The sequence below is a fragment of the Ranitomeya imitator genome, chromosome 4, assembly GCF_032444005.1.
Source record: "Ranitomeya imitator isolate aRanImi1 chromosome 4, aRanImi1.pri, whole genome shotgun sequence".
Taxonomy (NCBI): domain Eukaryota; kingdom Metazoa; phylum Chordata; class Amphibia; order Anura; family Dendrobatidae; genus Ranitomeya; species Ranitomeya imitator.
In genome coordinates, this window is record NC_091285.1 from 427,333,184 (window position 1) to 427,351,568 (window position 18,385).

Consider the following 18,385-nt stretch of genomic DNA (forward strand, 5'->3'; position numbering starts at 1 on the left):
AAGCAGAGCGGTGACGTCACCGCTCTGCTTTCCGGCTGGCCGGCGCTCACAACCAGTGCAGGGAAGCACAGCGCCGGGGACAGACAGCGGAAGGTAAGTATGTAGTGTTTTTTTTTTTACTTTTACGCTGGTAACCAGGGTAAACATCGGGTTACTAAGCGCGGCCCTGCGCTTAGTAACCTGATGTTTACCCTGGTTACCGGTGAAGACATCGCTGAATCGGCGTCACACACGCCGATTCAGCGATGTCTGCAGGGAGTCCAGCGACAAAATAAAGTGCTGGACTTTCTGCAGCGACCAACGACATCACAGCAGGATCCTGATCGCTGCTGTGTGTCAAACTGAACGATATCGCTAGCCAGGATGCTGCAACGTCACGGATCGCTAGCGATATCGTTCAGTGTGAAGGTACCTTTAGATGCTTTTTTAATAAACAACACACATTACATCATTGGATTGCGGCTGATTCTTTCTGTGAGGTAAAATATTTCCCTGCCGGTTTTTAAACAGTGTTTCTAAGAAACTTCCTCATGGGCAATGGCTTTAGCATACACCCTGCCTACAGTTAAAAAGATTGCCCCATGAACAAAGTACATTTTAATCATCAGATCTTGAAATAAAAAAAGTTCCACAACTGGATGTGGAACTTATTTCTGTGAGGTAAAACATTTTACTGCCAGTTTACAAAAAGGCAAGTTTTTCACATCACAAAAAGAATCAGCTGTGATCGCCTGCTGTCCTGTATACGTTCTTCTGGTATGATCAGACCATGTTCCTGTACGGTCAGACACGGCCGTTACACAGTACACAGCAGGGGCACATGTATAAGATTATCTCAGCACAGGGACATTATTTTTGTGGAACTTATTTTTATCAAAAAACGTATTGATTAAAATGTACGTTATTCAAGGGACAACCCCTTTAACAGTGTACATCTAAAATACAGAGGGATGTTAATACTTGCACGTATCCACTTTCTTATTGCGTCTCCTTATCTATTGCCACGGTACCAAGTAAACCATTGTGCTGCGGAACAGGAATAAGTAACGCGATCAGCGATCTACTCTGCAGGGACAATGCTTCTTATTGTTTTATACACCAGGTACACATCGCTCCGCTATACGGGGAAACAATGTATAGAGCAGTGACAAACAACGCCTTCACTTTTTGGAAAGGTCTTACAATTTAATTGGAAAGAATTGCAACTAGGTCAGAAACAAGTGTAGGAAAAAGATGAAATAAGCCGGTTACAAGGCATGGCCATTTGCCAGAATGTTTACAACGCCTAATTTTCTAGGTCACAATAGGTCACTGTCAACCATTAACCAAATGTAAAAATGAGGTCTGGAAATTAAACTAGTATATGGCATTAGCTGTAGATAAGTGACCAGACTGCTGAACTAATATTGGAGGGCTGGATTCCAACTGCTCCTTACTTATGATCACTGAAATCACCTGTAAGGGGGCAGGTTTGGAGCCCATACACATTGGCGGTTGGCTAACCCTGCCCAAAAACGAAGAATTAAAGGGGTTGTCCGGCTCTAGGCTACAAGTCTGTATTCACTCTATGTAACTATAGACTGGCGAATCCTCACATCACGCACTCTTCATGCTGTGGGGATTCTCTGGTGTTTGGAGTGGGACAGTCATGTGACCACAAATATAGAATTTGCATACTTCTGGCCACATTTAGACTAAACTGTGTCCGGCCACCTGCCTGCAGAAGGGTTTTTTTTTTTTTTTTAAATGTATAAACAGATATTAATTATGAAAATTAGGGGGAGGGTAAGTGAGGGATCAGTGACCTGTCAGCAGTCTGCATTATGAATGCCTAAGCAGAGCACCACATGAAGACCCCCCCACAGGATGCCCCGGAACACGAGCATATCATTAACTGAAAACAAAGATTAAAAAACAACCACAAGACGGATTTCACCAACAAGGTATCATTAATCAGTATAATGGCGCCGACCTGACACTGTGCGTCGGTTACAATCCTGCTGACAGGTTCCCCTTAAGGCCGCGAGATACGGCCGAGTCTCGCAGGTGAAATCCCTCCTCTGCCGCCGGCACTCCAGAGCGGAGCGTGCAGCTCCATGTGTTGCTGTGCGGCCGCACGCTCCGCTCCGGAGTGCCGGCGCCAGAGGAGGGATTTCACCTGCGAGACTCGGCCGTATCTCACGTATGTGTGATCCTGGCCTAAGGGGTACTCCCGTCTCCAAGATCCAATCCCAATATGTAGTAGGTGAAATAATAGAAATAATATTAGCAAATCCCTCCAACTAGAATTGTTGTATAGTTTTTCTGTTTTGCTAAGTCTCTTTCCTCAAGTGCAGGCTTTGCTAAAGTTTAGGTATCCATAGTTACAACCCCTAGCAACTAGCTAACTGTCACTATATCAGTGGTCGTAACCATGGATACCGAAGGTTCTGCAATGCCCTGCACATGAGGAAGGAGGCATAGGGAATCAGAAAAACTATACCACATTTCTAACTGGAGGTATTTGCTAATATTATTATTATTACAGCTACTACATATTGGGATAGGATCTTGGAGATGGGAGTACCCCTTTAATGTGACTCAGGTTATTTTATGCATCTCCCTCAGCAGAGGTGCACAGCACAGATGGAGATACAGTAGCTTTGTGAATTTGTACACTGCACTAAGGGATAACAATAGAGTAGAAATCTCAATGAACCCATGGAGGTGCACACCCTGATCAGTGGATCCCCGGGGGTACACCTTACATTTCTAGAGCAGCCCGGCCAGATAGCGTCAGCAGTCATTCAGACAATATGCCATCATATATTAATATACGGGCCTCTACCACAGGATGGGTACACAGAGGACTAACAATGTTTGCGAGTCATGTTACTAACATTATCTCATTATAACTTACAGGGCTCCTCGCGTTGTCAGATCCTTCGCCATCACCAGAAAGCTCATGAAGGACGGTGTTGGCGATACCAGAAAGACGGCTGAACATCCCGAGCTGAATCCAGCCTAAAATACAATGGGGCCATTAGTCACTGAGAAATTACCTCTCCGTCTCAATCAAAGAACATTTCTGGACAGATTTTTTTTTTTTTTTTAACTAATTTGACATCTTGAACGACGTGTAAATGTGTTTTTTTTTTTTCATAAAAGGAAGTTATCAACAATAATAAAAAGTGGCCATCAAGTCATATTCCAGAAATGTGTGCAATTCTTGTGTACACAGGGGCGCGCAAGGGGGGGCGGCAACACAGGTGCGCGCAAAGGAGGGCGGCGACACAGGGGCGCGCAAAGGGGGGCGGCGACACAGGGGCGCGCAAGGGGGGGGCAACACAGACGCAAGGGGCGGCCTCCAGACTCCAGAGGATTTTCGATAAGAGGTAAAATGCTACGTCACCCGTTTATAGCAAACTCTTGGCAATTTTACCCATTTATAGTGATGAGGCGAGCCCCACTTATTCAGGTTCACATTGCGTTAATGGGTGTCCCCTAATGGACTCCATTACATGGCGCAATTGTCGCAATTAACGCTATGTAACAGATCCGTTAGCGCACCCATTGACTGCAATGTGCTAATGGATCGCTGACGCATCGCTAACGTATGCCATTTTTGGCATGCGTGTGCGATGTGCCGTTAGTTTCGGAAGGACCGCGGACGCTGCTTGCAGCGTTTTTGGGTCCGTTCTTCGCTAGCGCAGATCGGGCATCTGCGCTAGCGGGATCACCAAACGCAATCCCTTTATGGACATTGCGTTAGCGCAATCCGTTAGCATATCCGCTAAACGGATTGCACTAACGCAATGTGAACCTAGCCACAAAACGCCAGGAAGGTGTGGAGCCGGCTTCAGGACATGGGCACATTGTACCTGGCACGCAGTAGCCGTGCCCACACTGGGGCGAGGACTGAGCAGGACCTCAGGGAGACGGACACATTCTACAGGTCACAGACAGCAGCGCCAGGGAACACAATGAGGGTAGCCCCAATAATACAGCAATAGCCTGGTCCCACCAGTGTCACTGTGCCAGGCTGCGGCAGTGCCATGTACTGAAGGGGCAGCGCTGGCGGTGGAGTGACGGGTGTGCACGGACATGAGAGCCCTGTGCCACCATTAGGAACACGCCGAGCTTTACCTCTCCCCGGACCACCTCTTCTCTCCGGGGGGTTCGTCTACGGCTCCGATCACACTGATGTCTTCCCGTACCCCTTGCTTGCGGCTCCGCCTCTGGCCACATCAGCAGCGCAGCACTTCCGGATGAAATCAGAACTCCACCTCCTTCTAAGTAGTTATCCAATCAGTGCGAAGGACCCCTGCTTTCTCCGCCCAGTAGGTGTGTCGTACTTTAGAAGTTGACCAATTACATCTATTGGATAGTCTCCCCGCCCTACTGCAATATGAGGAGCAAATCAGAAGACGGGGATCGCTAGTAAAAACAATGACGTCACGACCTAAGAGCTGAGCTTCCAGAAGGGGGCGTGGTTGTGGGCGTGCCCGCTCTCCGGCCAATCACAGGCGGTGACTCTGCAGCTAGCTAGCCGTGGACTGCGCGGGGATAGCAGGCTGCGCACAGACCTGCAGTACTGATACAGCCGAGTGGAGGAATGACAGGAATGCGTTACTAGGAGACGCAACTATGGCTTCTAAGCGCACAATGGAGAACTGTACGGGAAAACCGGAGCTCAGGTGTCTGCAGGGATCAACTCACAAGTCTGAATCTTGTCCTATAAAATGCTCTGATCACGTGTGCGCAGGACTCTCCATAGTCCCAGTGGCAGAGGGAGGACGTGTGGGGCTGCACTGCTGTTTTGCTTACATACTGGCCATATGATGATACAGGCAGATGATCTGGACCCGTGGAAGCGTGCATAACGCGAAACGGCCGTCTTCCTGTTTCTCTGCCTGTATCATCTGGACCTGTTGAAGTGCATTGCGCGCGAAACGGCCGTCGTCCGGTTCACTCCCCGCACCCTCTCGTTTTACCTGCAGCCCGAAAGGCATGTCCTTACTCCGATATATGGAAGACTAAAGGATTTTTAATACAATTTATTTAAAATAAAATTAATTCCTTTGGATGCGCAATACAATATACTGTTTGGTAGAGCACCACAGTGCGATTGTATCCCACCGTTGGTCCGATTGCCATGAGAGACTTTGATCGTTGGAGTAAATTGCTCACTTGGAAAACCATCTAAAACCCTTTAGCCTAGTGCCGTCATACTTTTTTCTTTTTATATGGGCATACATATAATATATGGACATATGGAGGCCAGGATGGACAAGGGACATATGGGGGCCAGGATGGACAAGGGACATATGGGGGCCAGGATGGACAAGGGACATATGGGGGCAGGATGGACAAGGGACATATGGGGGCAGGATGGACAAGGGACATATGGGGGCCAGGATGGACAAGGGACATATGGGGGCCAGGATGGACAAGGGACATATGGGGGCAGGATGGACAAGGGACATATGGGGGCAGGATGGACAAGAGACATATGGGGGCAGGATGGACAAGAGACATAGGGGCCCTGGATGGGTTACATTATTAAATAAAGGAGACCATGATGAGTGACTTAAAGGGACACTGTCACCTGAATTTGGAGGGAACAATCTTCAGCCATGGAGGCGGGGTTTTTGGGTTTTTGATTCACCCTTTCCTTACCCGCTGGCTGCATGCTGGCTGCAATATTGGATTGAAGTTCATTCTCTGTCCTCCATAGTACACGCCTGCGCAAGGCAAGATTGCACCTTGTGCAGGCGTGTACTACGGAGGACAGAGAATGAACTTCAATCCAATATTGCAGCCAGCATGCAGCCAGCGGGTAAGGAAAGGGTGAATCAAAAACCCCAAAACCCCGCCTCCATGGCTGAAGATTGTTCCCTCCAAATTCAGGTGACAGTGTCCCTTTAATTACTGTATGAGGGACAGAATGAGGAACATACATTATTAGTTTATGGTGGCAAGTGGGGGACATAATTACTGTAGGGGGCAATTAGGAGATATTACTGCTATGATATAATTTACTTATAATTTATAATCATTTACTTAATTTAGGAGACTGTTTCCATGGGGGAAACACAAGGGAGGTCCTGTTACTGCAGCAATATGTCGCTTTTTTTCTTCATCTGGCATAGTGTATAAATCTGGGAAAAAGTGTGCAATGTGCGCTAGAAGAGGTCAGCTATTCATGACTGTGTGTTTTTTTATCTGCAGAGATGAGTCGTGGCTATAAGAAGTGATGGCGGTCTGTGCTGATGAAGAAGAAAAGCGAAGATGAAGGATTTCACCAAGTGATGTCACTGGTACACGCAACCTATACACTATATACAAAGCTCCTGTGTATAATGTCACTGGTGATCACTGCATTACCTGTACACTGACACTATATACAGAGCTCCTGTGTATAATATCACCAGTGATCACTGTATTACCTGTACACTGATACTATATATAGAGCTCCTGTATATAATGTCACTGGTGTTCCCTGTATTACCTGTACACTGCCACTATATACAGAGCTCCTGTGTATAATGTCACTTGTGATCACTGCATTACCTGTACACTATATACAGAGCTCCTGTGTATAATGTCACTGGTGATCACTGTATTACCTGTACACTGATACTATATACAGAGCTCCTGTATATAATGTCACTGGTGATCTCTGTATTACCTGTACACTGACACTATATACAGAGCTCCTGTGTATAATGTCACTGGTGTGGTATTTCTCCCTTGTATGTAGTGTTATTTGGTCACTATGTGGTGGTAATATGTGGTCTGGTCATGGTGTGATGGTATTTCCCCCTTGTATGTGGTATTTTTGGTCTTGGTATGTTGGATTGTGTTGTGTATAGCGGTCATTTGTTCTCTCCGATATTAGTTAGGAGAAGATTCTTTATTTCCATTAGAGATTAAAAACTTGGAACACAGCGGTGGAGATGCTCTCACAGGGGTGAAAAAATAATCGCCTTTCTACAGGGTAAGTGATAAGTTATTGATTGGTGGGGTCTGACTGTTAGGACCTGCACCAATCGGCAGGATGTGGAATGTTTATCCCCATTAGACTGGAGCGGCATGTACAAATTGCCCACTGATCCATTTATTCCCTCGGCTGCGAGCGCTGCGCTTGTTTTTTTCTGGAAGCTGCAAAGAGAATGAATGCGCTACAGTCAGACATCCCACCTGCCGCTCCATTTTCAAATGGAGATAAAAGTATCTTGTCAGGGATAAAACTTCCCAATTCTTCTGATCGGTGCGGTTTTCAATGGTTGGACTCCACTAGTTACCTATCCTGTGGAGCCCATGGATCGTTGATAACTTGTTTTAGCCATAGAATCCCTTTAATGCAAACTACCATAATTATACATCCCAGTTATGAGGGCGCACAGTAGATATGCAGGAGCCGCCTGTGTTTTACAGTCGATGCTCCACTATATCGGGGATAATGGCTTACAGATATCTGTGGGGTGGGCCCCTAGGGTCAATTGTCCTCTGGGCCTCAGACAACCCAGTCCCACCTTGGTGTTAAGAGCCAGTCATTTATATACACCTTGCCATCTGCTTGGTTTCCCGCTATCACCTTCCTTCTCTGGCTCTATGCAGCCTGAGCTGTCAATCAAAGAGGGGGGTTTATATAGATGGAAAATAAGTAAGTGGGAAGGTGTATATAAATGATTGGCCCCCGCAATGATGCACTGAGCCCCTGTACTTGGTTTGCACAGTCATTCTGTGCTGATAGAGTTCCTGTAAATAAAGTGCCCCCCTTCTAGAAGAAAACCACTATGCACCTCACCTCCCGCGCCGGCATCATTCCAGCAATGTCTGTGCCAGGGCTCAAGTCACATTGTTAGGGCATGTTCACATGGAACATTTTTCTTGCTTTGTTTTGTGGAAATTTTCAGCTGCGTTTTACAGTACCAGCAAAGCCTTTGAGATACCAGAAATCTTATGCACACGCCTTGTTTTTTTTTTGTCCTCAGTATTTTGTGCTTTGCATGGTTTTTGCAGAATGTCACTTTCATTTTTTTTTCAGTGTTTTTCACCCATTGAAAGGAATGAGTGGTGAAAAAATGCTGAAAAAAAGACAGCAAAAACGCAGGTATCAAGTTTTGCTGAGTTTTTTTGTGTCAAAACAGTATGAAATAGAATCAGATTTTGTTTGTCACTAAACTTAACCAGCATGCACAAAAGACAAATGTAGCATGACAAAAACGCAGCAAGAAACGCACAAAAAAACAGCAAAACCTGCTTTTTTTCTGCAGCTGTTTTACTGCGGCAGCAAAAACCCACGTGTGAACATACCCATATACTTAATGAGCCCTGCAGACAATCAGCGGCCGTTATTGGGCTGCTACGCTCTCTCTCATTCTGTTTGACATTCTTCCAAGGGAAGTGAGTAGTAGTGAGCGAGTGTACTCGTTGCTCCGGTTTTCTCGAGCGCGCTTCGGTGACCTCCGAGTATTTATGACTGCTCGGAGATTTATGGTAGATTTCATAGCGGCAGCTGAATGATTTATAACTACTAGCCTGCTTGATTGATGGATTCCCTGGCAACCCCCACATGTACTCAGCCTGACTAGTAGCTGTAAATCATTCAGCTGCCCCGATGAAATCTAAATCTCCGAGCAGTCATAAATACTCGGAGGTCACCCGGGCAATGAGTACACTCGCTCATTACTAGAAGTGAGAGTGCAGCAGAACAATACCGACTGCTGATTGCTGCAAAGCTCATGGCAGACATCGCATCACAGAAATATACACTGCTCAAAAAAATAAAGGGAACACTAAAATCCCACATCCTAGATATCTCTGAATGAAATATTCCAGTTGCAAATTTTTATTCATTGCATAGTGGAATGTGTTCAGAACAATAAAACATAACAATTATCAATGTAAATCAAAATGAATATCCTATGGAGGTCTGGATTTGGAATGATACTCAACTCAAAATCAAAGTGGAAAATCAAATTACAGGCTGATCCAACTTCAGTGGAAATGCCTCATAACAAGGAAAAGATGCTCAGTATTGTGTGTGGCCTCCATGTGCCTGTATGACCTCCTTATTGTACAACGCCTGGGTGTGCTCCTGATGAAGTGGCGGATGGTCTCCTGAGGGATCTCCTCCCAGACCTGGACTAAAGCATCCGCCAACTCCTGGACAGTCTGTGGTGCAACGTGACGTTGGTGGATGGAGCGAGACATGATGTCCCAGATGTGCTCAGGATTCAGGTCTGGGGAACGGGCGGGCCAGTCCATAGCTTCAGTGCTTTCATCTTGCAGGAACTGCTGACACACTCCAGCCACGAGGTCTGGCATTGTCCTGCATTAGGAGGAACCCAGAGTCAACCACACCAGCATATGGTCTCACAAGGGGTCTGAGGATCTCATCTCGGTACCTAATAGCAGTCAGGCTACCTCTGGCGATCACATGGAGGGCTGTGCGGCCCTCCAAAGAAATGCCACCCCACACCATTACTGACCCACTGCCAAAACCGGTCATGCTGAATGATGTTGCAGGCAGTAGATCGCACTCCACGGCGTCTCCAGACTCTGTCACATGTGCTCAGTGTGAACCTGCTTTCATCTGTGAAGAGCACAGGGCGCCAGTGGCGAATTTACCAATCCTGGTGTTCTGTGGCAAATGTCAAGCGTCCTGCACGGTGTTGGGCTGTGAACACAACCCCCATCTGTAGACATCGGGCACTCAGACCATCTTCATGGAGTTGGTTTCTAACCGTTTGTGCAGACACATGTGATGTGGTCTGTGGTCCCCACCTGCAGAACCACTCCTTTATTGAGGGAGTCTTGATAATTGCCAATAATTTCCATCTGTTGTCTATTCCATTTGCACAACAGCATGTGAAATTGATTGTCAAACAGTGTTGCTTCCTAAGTGGACAGTTTGATTTCACAGAAGTTTGATTTACTTGGAGTTAGATTCTGTTGTTTAAGTGTTCCCTTTATTTTTTTGAGCAGTGTATATACCCCAGTGCAGATATCGCTGAGATGGTGCCGCTGTGGGAGGTAGGTATATGGGCTCCGATTCAGCAAAGCCAGAAAGCTGGAGTAAAAAGCTTTGAAAATTTGCCAAATGTTTGCGCATCACAAGCCTGCACACACATATTTTGTGACTTTGCGTTTTCATGGCATTTTTACCCAACTCTGACAAAGTGGGTGGAGCTGGTTGTGACGGGGCATGGCGACCTGTTTCTCACGATGAGTGGTGGTGTTCTTTATGCCACAGATCTTACTCCATTCCCTTCGTTGAATAAGATTTGTGGCAGGGCAAATGCCACTTTATACCTCTCCTGATTCATTAAGAGGCGTGTGTCCCCTCATCAAGACCGTAGAGAAAAACACCAATATGTATGAATTGAGGCCATTGTATTTTTATGTTAGAAGAAGGACTACTTCATGTAAAAATAGGGTGGCCCAAGTAGTAGCCTTCCATAAATAATTTACAGCTGTTGGTCAAACAATTGTTTGGCTGATGGTTTGCCTGGCTGCTATCTTTCCCGAGTCCTCCATACACAGGGACAGATGGCTTAGCCGAGCACTGCTGTGTTGTCTATGAGAGTCATAGTTGAGACAAAGACCTTTGAAAGTGGACTATCCCTTTAAGGCCAGGGTCACACTAGCGTAGAATACGGACGAGTGCTATGCGAGAAAACATCGCATAGCACACGGACTGTTATGTTTGCTAATGACAGGTGTTATGAAGGCAATCCAGAAACACAGTGTGCTTAGCGATCAGAGCGCACACAGTGATCTGACAAATACCCAAAAATACAAGAACGAGCTCTGAGACGTGGAAACTCTGTAGACTGCACACCTGATCCTATCCTAAACACAACTAAAAGCGGCTGTGGATTGCGCCTAACAACTACCTAGGCAACTCGGCACAGCCTAAGAAACTAGCTAGCCTGAAGATAGAAAAATAGGCCTGACTTGCCCCAGAGAAATTCCCCAAAGGAAAAGGCAGCCCCCCACATATAATGACTGTAAGATGAAAAGACAAAACGTAGGGATGAAATAGATTCAGCAAAGTGGGGCCCGATATTCTAGGACAGAGCGAGGACAGTAAAGCGAACTTTGCAGTCTACAAAAAACCCTAAAGCAAAACCACGCAAAGGGGGCAAAAAAAACCCACCGTGCCGAACTAACGGCACGGCGGTACACCCTTTGCGTCTCAGAGCTTCCAGCAAAACAAAAGACAAGCTGGACAGAAAAAAAGCAACAAAAAAGCAAAAGGCACTTAGCTATACAGAGCAGCAGGTCACAGGAACAATCAGGAGAAGCTCAGATCCAACACTGAAACATTGACAAGGAGCAAGGATAGCAGCATCAGGCGGAGTTAAGTAATGAAGCAGTTAACGAGCTCACCAGAACACCTGAGGGAGGAAGCTCAGAAGCTGCAGTACCACTTGTGACCACAGGAGTGAATTCAGCCACAGAATTCACAACAGTACCTCCCCCTTGAGGAGGGGTCACCGAACCCTCACCAGAGCCCCCAGGCCGACCAGGATGAGCCGCATGAAAGGCACGAACAAGATCGGAAGCATGAACATCAGAGGCAAAAACCCAGGAATTATCTTCCTGAGCATAACCCTTCCATTTAACCAGATACTGGAGTTTCCGTCTAGAAACACGAGAATCCAAAATCTTCTCCACAATATACTCCAATTCCCCCTCCACCAAAACCGGGGCAGGAGGCTCAACAGATGGAACCATAGGTGCCACGTATCTCCGCAACAACGACCTATGGAATACATTATGTATGGAAAAGGAGTCTGGGAGGGTCAAACGAAAAGACACAGGATTGAGAACCTCAGAAATCCTATACGGACCAATAAAACGAGGTTTAAATTTAGGAGAGGAAACCTTCATAGGAATATGACGAGAAGATAACCAAACCAGATCCCCAACACGAAGTCGGGGACCCACACGGCGTCTGCGATTAGCGAAAAGTTGAGCTTTCTCCTGGGACAAGATCAAATTATCCACTACCTGAGTCCAGATCTGCTGCAACCTATCCACCACAGAATCCACACCAGGACAGTCCGAAGACTCAACCTGTCCTGAAGAGAAACGAGGATGGAACCCAGAATTGCAAAAAAATGGAGAAACCAAGGTAGCCGAGCTGGCCCGATTATTAAGGGCGAACTCAGCCAACGGCAAAAAGGACACCCAATCATCCTGGTCTGCAGAAACAAAACATCTCAGATATGTTTCCAAGGTCTGATTGGTTCGTTCGGTCTGGCCATTAGTCTGAGGATGGAAAGCCGAGGAAAAGGATAGGTCAATGCCCATCCTACCACAAAAGGCTCGCCAAAACCTTGAAACAAACTGGGAACCTCTGTCAGAAACAATATTCTCAGGAATGCCATGCAACCGAACCACATGCTGAAAGAACAAAGGTACCAAATCAGAGGAGGAAGGCAATTTAGCCAAGGGCACCAGATGGACCATTTTAGAAAAGCGATCACAGACCACCCAAATGACTGACATCTTTTGAGAAACGGGAAGATCAGAAATGAAATCCATCGAAATATGTGTCCAAGGCCTCTTTGGGACCGGCAAGGGCAAAAGCAACCCACTGGCACGAGAACAGCAGGGCTTAGCCCTAGCACAAATCCCACAGGACTGCACAAAAGTACGTACATCCCGTGACAGAGATGGCCACCAGAAGGATCTAGCCACTAACTCTCTGGTACCAAAGATTCCAGGATGACCAGCCAACACTGAACAATGAAGTTCAGAGATAAGTTTATTAGTCCACCTATCAGGGACGAACAGTTTCTCTGCTGGACAACGATCAGGTTTATTCGCCTGAAATTTTTGCAGCACCCGCCGCAAATCAGGGGAGATGGCAGACACAATGACTCCTTCCTTGAGGATACCCGCTGGCTCAGATAAACCCGGAGAGTCGGGCACAAAACTCCTAGACAGAGCATCCGCCTTCACATTTTTAGAGCCCGGAAGGTACGAAATCACAAAGTCGAAGCGGGCAAAAAATAACGACCAACGGGCCTGTCTAGGATTCAAGCGCTTGGCAGACTCGAGATAAGTCAAGTTCTTATGATCAGTCAATACCACCACGCGATGCTTAGCTCCTTCAAGCCAATGACGCCACTCCTCGAATGCCCACTTCATGGCCAGCAACTCTCGATTGCCCACATCATAATTACGCTCAGCGGGCGAAAACTTCCTGGAAAAGAAAGCACATGGTTTCATCACTGAGCAATCAGAACCTCTCTGTGACAAAACCGCCCCTGCTCCAATCTCAGAAGCATCAACCTCGACCTGGAACGGAAGAGAAACATCTGGCTGACACAACACAGGGGCAGAACAAAAACGACGCTTCAACTCCTGAAAAGCTTCCACAGCAGCAGAAGACCAATTAACCAAATCAGCACCCTTCTTGGTCAAATCGGTCAATGGTTTGGCAATGCTAGAAAAATTACAGATGAAGCGACGATAAAAATTAGCAAAGCCCAGGAACTTTTGCAGACTTTTCAGAGATGTCGGCTGAATCCAATCCTGGATGGCTTGGACCTTAACTGGATCCATCTCGATAGTAGAAGGGGTAAAGATGAACCCTAAAAATGAAACTTTCTGCACACCGAAGAGACACTTTGATCCCTTCACAAACAAAGAGTTAGCACGCAGGACCTGAAAAACCATTCTGACCTGCTTCACATGAGACTCCCAATCATCTGAGAAGATCAAAATGTCATCCAAGTAAACAATCAGGAATTTATCCAGATACTCACGGAAGATGTCATGCATTAAAGACTGAAACACAGATGGAGCATTGGCAAGTCCGAACGGCATCACTAGATACTCAAAATGACCCTCGGGCATATTGAATGCAGTTTTCCATTCATCTCCTTGCCTGATTCTCACCAGATTATACGCACCACGAAGATCTATCTTAGTGAACCAACTAGCCCCCTTAATCCGAGCAAACAAGTCAGATAACAATGGCAAGGGATACTGAAATTTAACAGTGATCTTATTAAGAAGGCGGTAATCAATACACGGTCTCAGCGAACCATCCTTCTTGGCTACAAAGAAGAACCCTGCTCCCAGTGGTGATGACGATGGGCGAATATGTCCCTTCTCCAGGGATTCCTTCACATAACTGCGCATAGCGGCGTGTTCGGGCACGGATAAATTAAATAATCGACCTTTAGGGAATTTACTACCAGGAATCAAATTGATAGCACAATCACAATCCCTATGCGGAGGTAGAGCATCGGACTTGGGCTCTTCAAATACATCCTGATAATCAGACAAGAACTCTGGGACCTCAGAAGGGGTGGATGACGAAATCGACAAAAATGGAACATCACCATGTACCCCCTGACAACCCCAGCTGGATACCGACATGGAATTCCAATCCAATACTGGATTATGGGTTTGTAGCCATGGCAACCCCAACACGACCACATCATGCAGATTATGCAACACCAGAAAGCGAATAACTTCCTGATGTGCAGGAGCCATGCACATGGTCAGCTGGGCCCAGTATTGAGGTTTATTCTTGGCCAAAGGTGTAGCATCAATTCCTCTCAATGGAATAGGACACCGCAAAGGCTCCAAGAAAAACCCACAACGTTTAGCATAATCCAAATCCATCAGATTCAGGGCAGCGCCCGAATCCACAAACGCCATGACAGAAAACGACGACAAAGAGCATATCAAGGTAATGGACAGAAGGAATTTGGACTGTACAGTACCAATGACGGCAGACCTAGCGGACCGCTTAGTGCGCTTAGGACAATCAGAAATAGCATGAGTGGAATCACCACAGTAGAAACACAGACCATTCAGACGTCTGTATTCCTGCCGTTCAACTCTAGTCATAGTCCTATCGCACTGCATAGGCTCAGGTTTAACCTCAGGCAGTACCGCCAAATGGTGCACAGATTTACGCTCGCGCAAGCGTCGACCGATCTGAATGGCCAAAGACAAAGACTCATTCAAACCAGCAGGCATAGGAAATCCCACCATGACATCCTTAAGAGCCTCAGAGAGACCCTTTCTGAACAAAGCTGCCAGCGCAGATTCATTCCACTGAGTGAGTACTGACCATTTCCTAAATTTCTGACAATATACTTCTATATCATCCTGACCCTGGCACAAAGCCAGCAAATTTTTCTCAGCCTGATCCACTGAATTAGGCTCATCGTACAGCAATCCGAGCGCCAGGAAAAACGCATCGACACTACTCAATGCAGGGTCTCCTGGCGCAAGAGAAAATGCCCAGTCTTGAGGGTCCCCGCGCAAAAAAGAAATAATAATCAAAACCTGTTGAATAGGATTACCAGAAGAATGAGGTTTCAAGGCCAGAAATAGCTTACAATTATTTTTGAAACTTAGAAACTTAGTTCTATCTCCAAAAAACAATTCAGGAATAGGAATTCTTGGTTCTAACATAGATTTCTGATCAATAGTATCTTGAATTTTTTGTACATTTATAACGAGATTATCCATTGAAGAGCACAGACCCTGAATATCCATGTCCACCCCTGTGTCCAGAATCACCCAAATGTCTAGGGGAAAAAAAAAATGAACACAGAGCAGAAGAAAAAAAAAAAAAATGATGTCAGAACTTTTTCTTTCCCTCTATTGAGAATCATTAGTTTGGCTCCTTGTACTGTTATGTTTGCTAATGACAGGTGTTATGAAGGCAATCCAGAAACACAGTGTGCTTAGCGATCAGAGCGCACACAGTGATCTGACAAATACCCAAAAATACAAGAACGAGCTCTGAGACGTGGAAACTCTGTAGACTGCACACCTGATCCTATCCTAAACACAACTAAAAGCGGCTGTGGATTGCGCCTAACAACTACCTAGGCAACTCGGCACAGCCTAAGAAACTAGCTAGCCTGAAGATAGAAAAATAGGCCTGACTTGCCCCAGAGAAATTCCCCAAAGGAAAAGGCAGCCCCCCACATATAATGACTGTGAGTAAGATGAAAAGACAAAACGTAGGGATGAAATAGATTCAGCAAAGTGGGGCCCGATATTCTAGGACAGAGCGAGGACAGTAAAGCGAACTTTGCAGTCTACAAAAAACCCTAAAGCAAAACCACGCAAAGGGGGCAAAAAAAACCCACCGTGCCGAACTAACGGCACAGCGGTACACCCTTTGCGTCTCAGAGCTTCCAGCAAAACAAAAGACAAGCTGGACAGAAAAAAAGCAACAAAAAAGCAAAAGGCACTTAGCTATACAGAGCAGCAGGTCACAGGAACAATCAGGAGAAGCTCAGATCCAACACTGAAACATTGACAAGGAGCAAGGATAGCAGCATCAGGCGGAGTTAAGTAATGAAGCAGTTAACGAGCTCACCAGAACACCTGAGGGAGGAAGCTCAGAAGCTGCAGTACCACTTGTGACCACAGGAGTGAATTCAGCCACAGAATTCACAACAACGGACCACTGATTGCTGCAAAGCTCATGTGGCAGTCATGGCATCACAAATATATACACTGCTCAAAAAAATAAAGGGAACACTAAAATCCCACATCCTAGATATCTCTGAATGAAATATTCCAGTTGCAAATTTTTATTCATTGCATAGTGGAATGTGTTCAGAACAATAAAACAACAATTATCAATGTAAATCAAAATGAATATCCCATGGTGTTAGGGTTGGCGGAACGCACAGGATATATTTATTAGATGGGATTGGTGCGTTCGCAACCCGGGATCCACCGTGCAGGAAAGAACCTGCTGCTAAGTAAATGGCCGCACTATATGGCGGTAAGAACCAGCTCTGTTAGCTTCACAGAGCAGCCAAGAAAGCAAAGCTCTGTGCCCTGTTAGACTTTCACAGAGGCACAGGCTAACTACCCAAACGAGAGCAGTCAGTGGTCATGCATGCACACAAAACTCCTCACCGGAGGTGCCAGCATTCTAGGGGCTTATTTCAGCCAGGTCCCTGAATACACACAAACACAATCTCCTCGCCGGAGGTGCCAGCATTCTAGGGGCTTATTTCAGCCGGGTCCCTGAACACATACAAACACATGACCACACTGGCGCAAAGCACATAAAATAGGAAGATACTAGCGCATGGCCGTGCGGCCATGCGAGCCTTAAATAGTTGCAGCACGTACAGGACCTTCCTAGAAGGACCAATGGAAGTTGCTGCAGTACTGAGCATGTGACTCTAGATCTCCACTGAGAGATCTTGCCCTGGGCCTGCTCAGTGTGTGCAAAGCAGGACTTAGTCCTAGTACCTACAGGACCTTCCAAGAAGGACCAATGGAAGTTGCTGCAGTACCTGAGCATGTGACCCTTGATCTCCACTGAGAGATCTTACCCTGGGCATGCTCAGTGTGTGCAAAGCAGGACTTAGTCCCAGAAAAGCCTGCTCGCCGCAGATCAGTGCAGGGTACAATAGCAGAGCCTGGAGAGGCAGCAGTAACCCTTTGCACAGTATCAGTCCCAGCGAGACGCTGGGACGAGTGGTCTCCGCTGAGCAGGCTCCACTGCGGCCGATGCAGAATGGGAGACCGCAGCAGACACGGATCGAGATTCCCTGTTGTGAATTCAGCTTTTGGGCTCCCTCCGGTGGTTGTAGAGGGTAATGCAGTTGTGCCTGGACTGCAGGAGTGGACAAGTGTATCTACTAATTGCAAAACTGACTGGGGTATATAGCTTTGCTGGATCCTTTAGTCAGTGCGAGTTGTCCATTGTTCTTGAAGGATTCACTTCCCTGCTGGTCTCTCCAGTTTGCTGTGTTTTTCTACAAAGATAAGTCCTGGCTTTGTTTTTGCTGTCCACCTGCAGTGGACCTTATAGTTCTGTGCATTTTCATGTTTTTGTCTTGTCCAGCCTGGTCTGTGAAGGATTTTTTGCAGCCTAGCTATTTCTCTGGAGATGCAGATATACCCCCCATGTCTTTAGTCAGATGTGGTAATCCGTATTTTCTGCGGTGGATATTTTCTAGTGTTTTTATACTGACCGCATAGTACTCTGTTCTATTCTTTCTTTTTAGCTAGTATGGCCTCCTATGCTAAAATCTGATTTCATATCTGCGTATGTTATTTCCCTCTCCTCTCACAGTCAATATTTGTGGGGGGCTATCTATCCTTTGGGGATTTTCTCTGAGGCAAGATAGGTTTCCTGTTTCTGTCTTTAGGGGTAGTTAGATCTTAGGCTGTGCCGAGGGGTCTAGGGAGAGTTAGGTACCCCCACGGCTACTTTTAGTTGCGCTGCTAGGTTCAGGGTTTGCGGTCAGTACAGGGACCACCTTCTCCAGAGTACGTCTCATGCTGCTCCAAGGCCACCAGATCATAACAGTACAACTGGCCAACAATGAGTTAATTGCATCTCAGAAGAAGGGTGGAAAGATTTTGAGCCATTTTT

General features: G+C 46.4%; 1 protein-coding gene across 3 annotated transcripts in view; it reads right to left on the minus strand.

Annotated features, from left to right (window-relative positions):
- Positions 1–4,245, minus strand: part of GOLGB1 (golgin B1) — a 49,735-nt gene extending 45,490 nt beyond the window's left edge. For all 3 annotated transcript variants that reach the window (XM_069765507.1, XM_069765506.1, XM_069765505.1), the window contains exons 1-2: positions 4,126–4,245; positions 2,900–3,003 (exon numbers count right to left, since the gene is read on the minus strand). In XM_069765507.1, the coding sequence (XP_069621608.1) occupies positions 2,900–2,986 (87 nt within the window). In that variant the 5' untranslated portion in view covers positions 2,987–3,003; positions 4,126–4,245. The remainder of the gene's footprint in view (positions 1–2,899; positions 3,004–4,125) is intronic.
- Between the last annotated feature and the right edge of the window lie 14,140 nt (positions 4,246–18,385).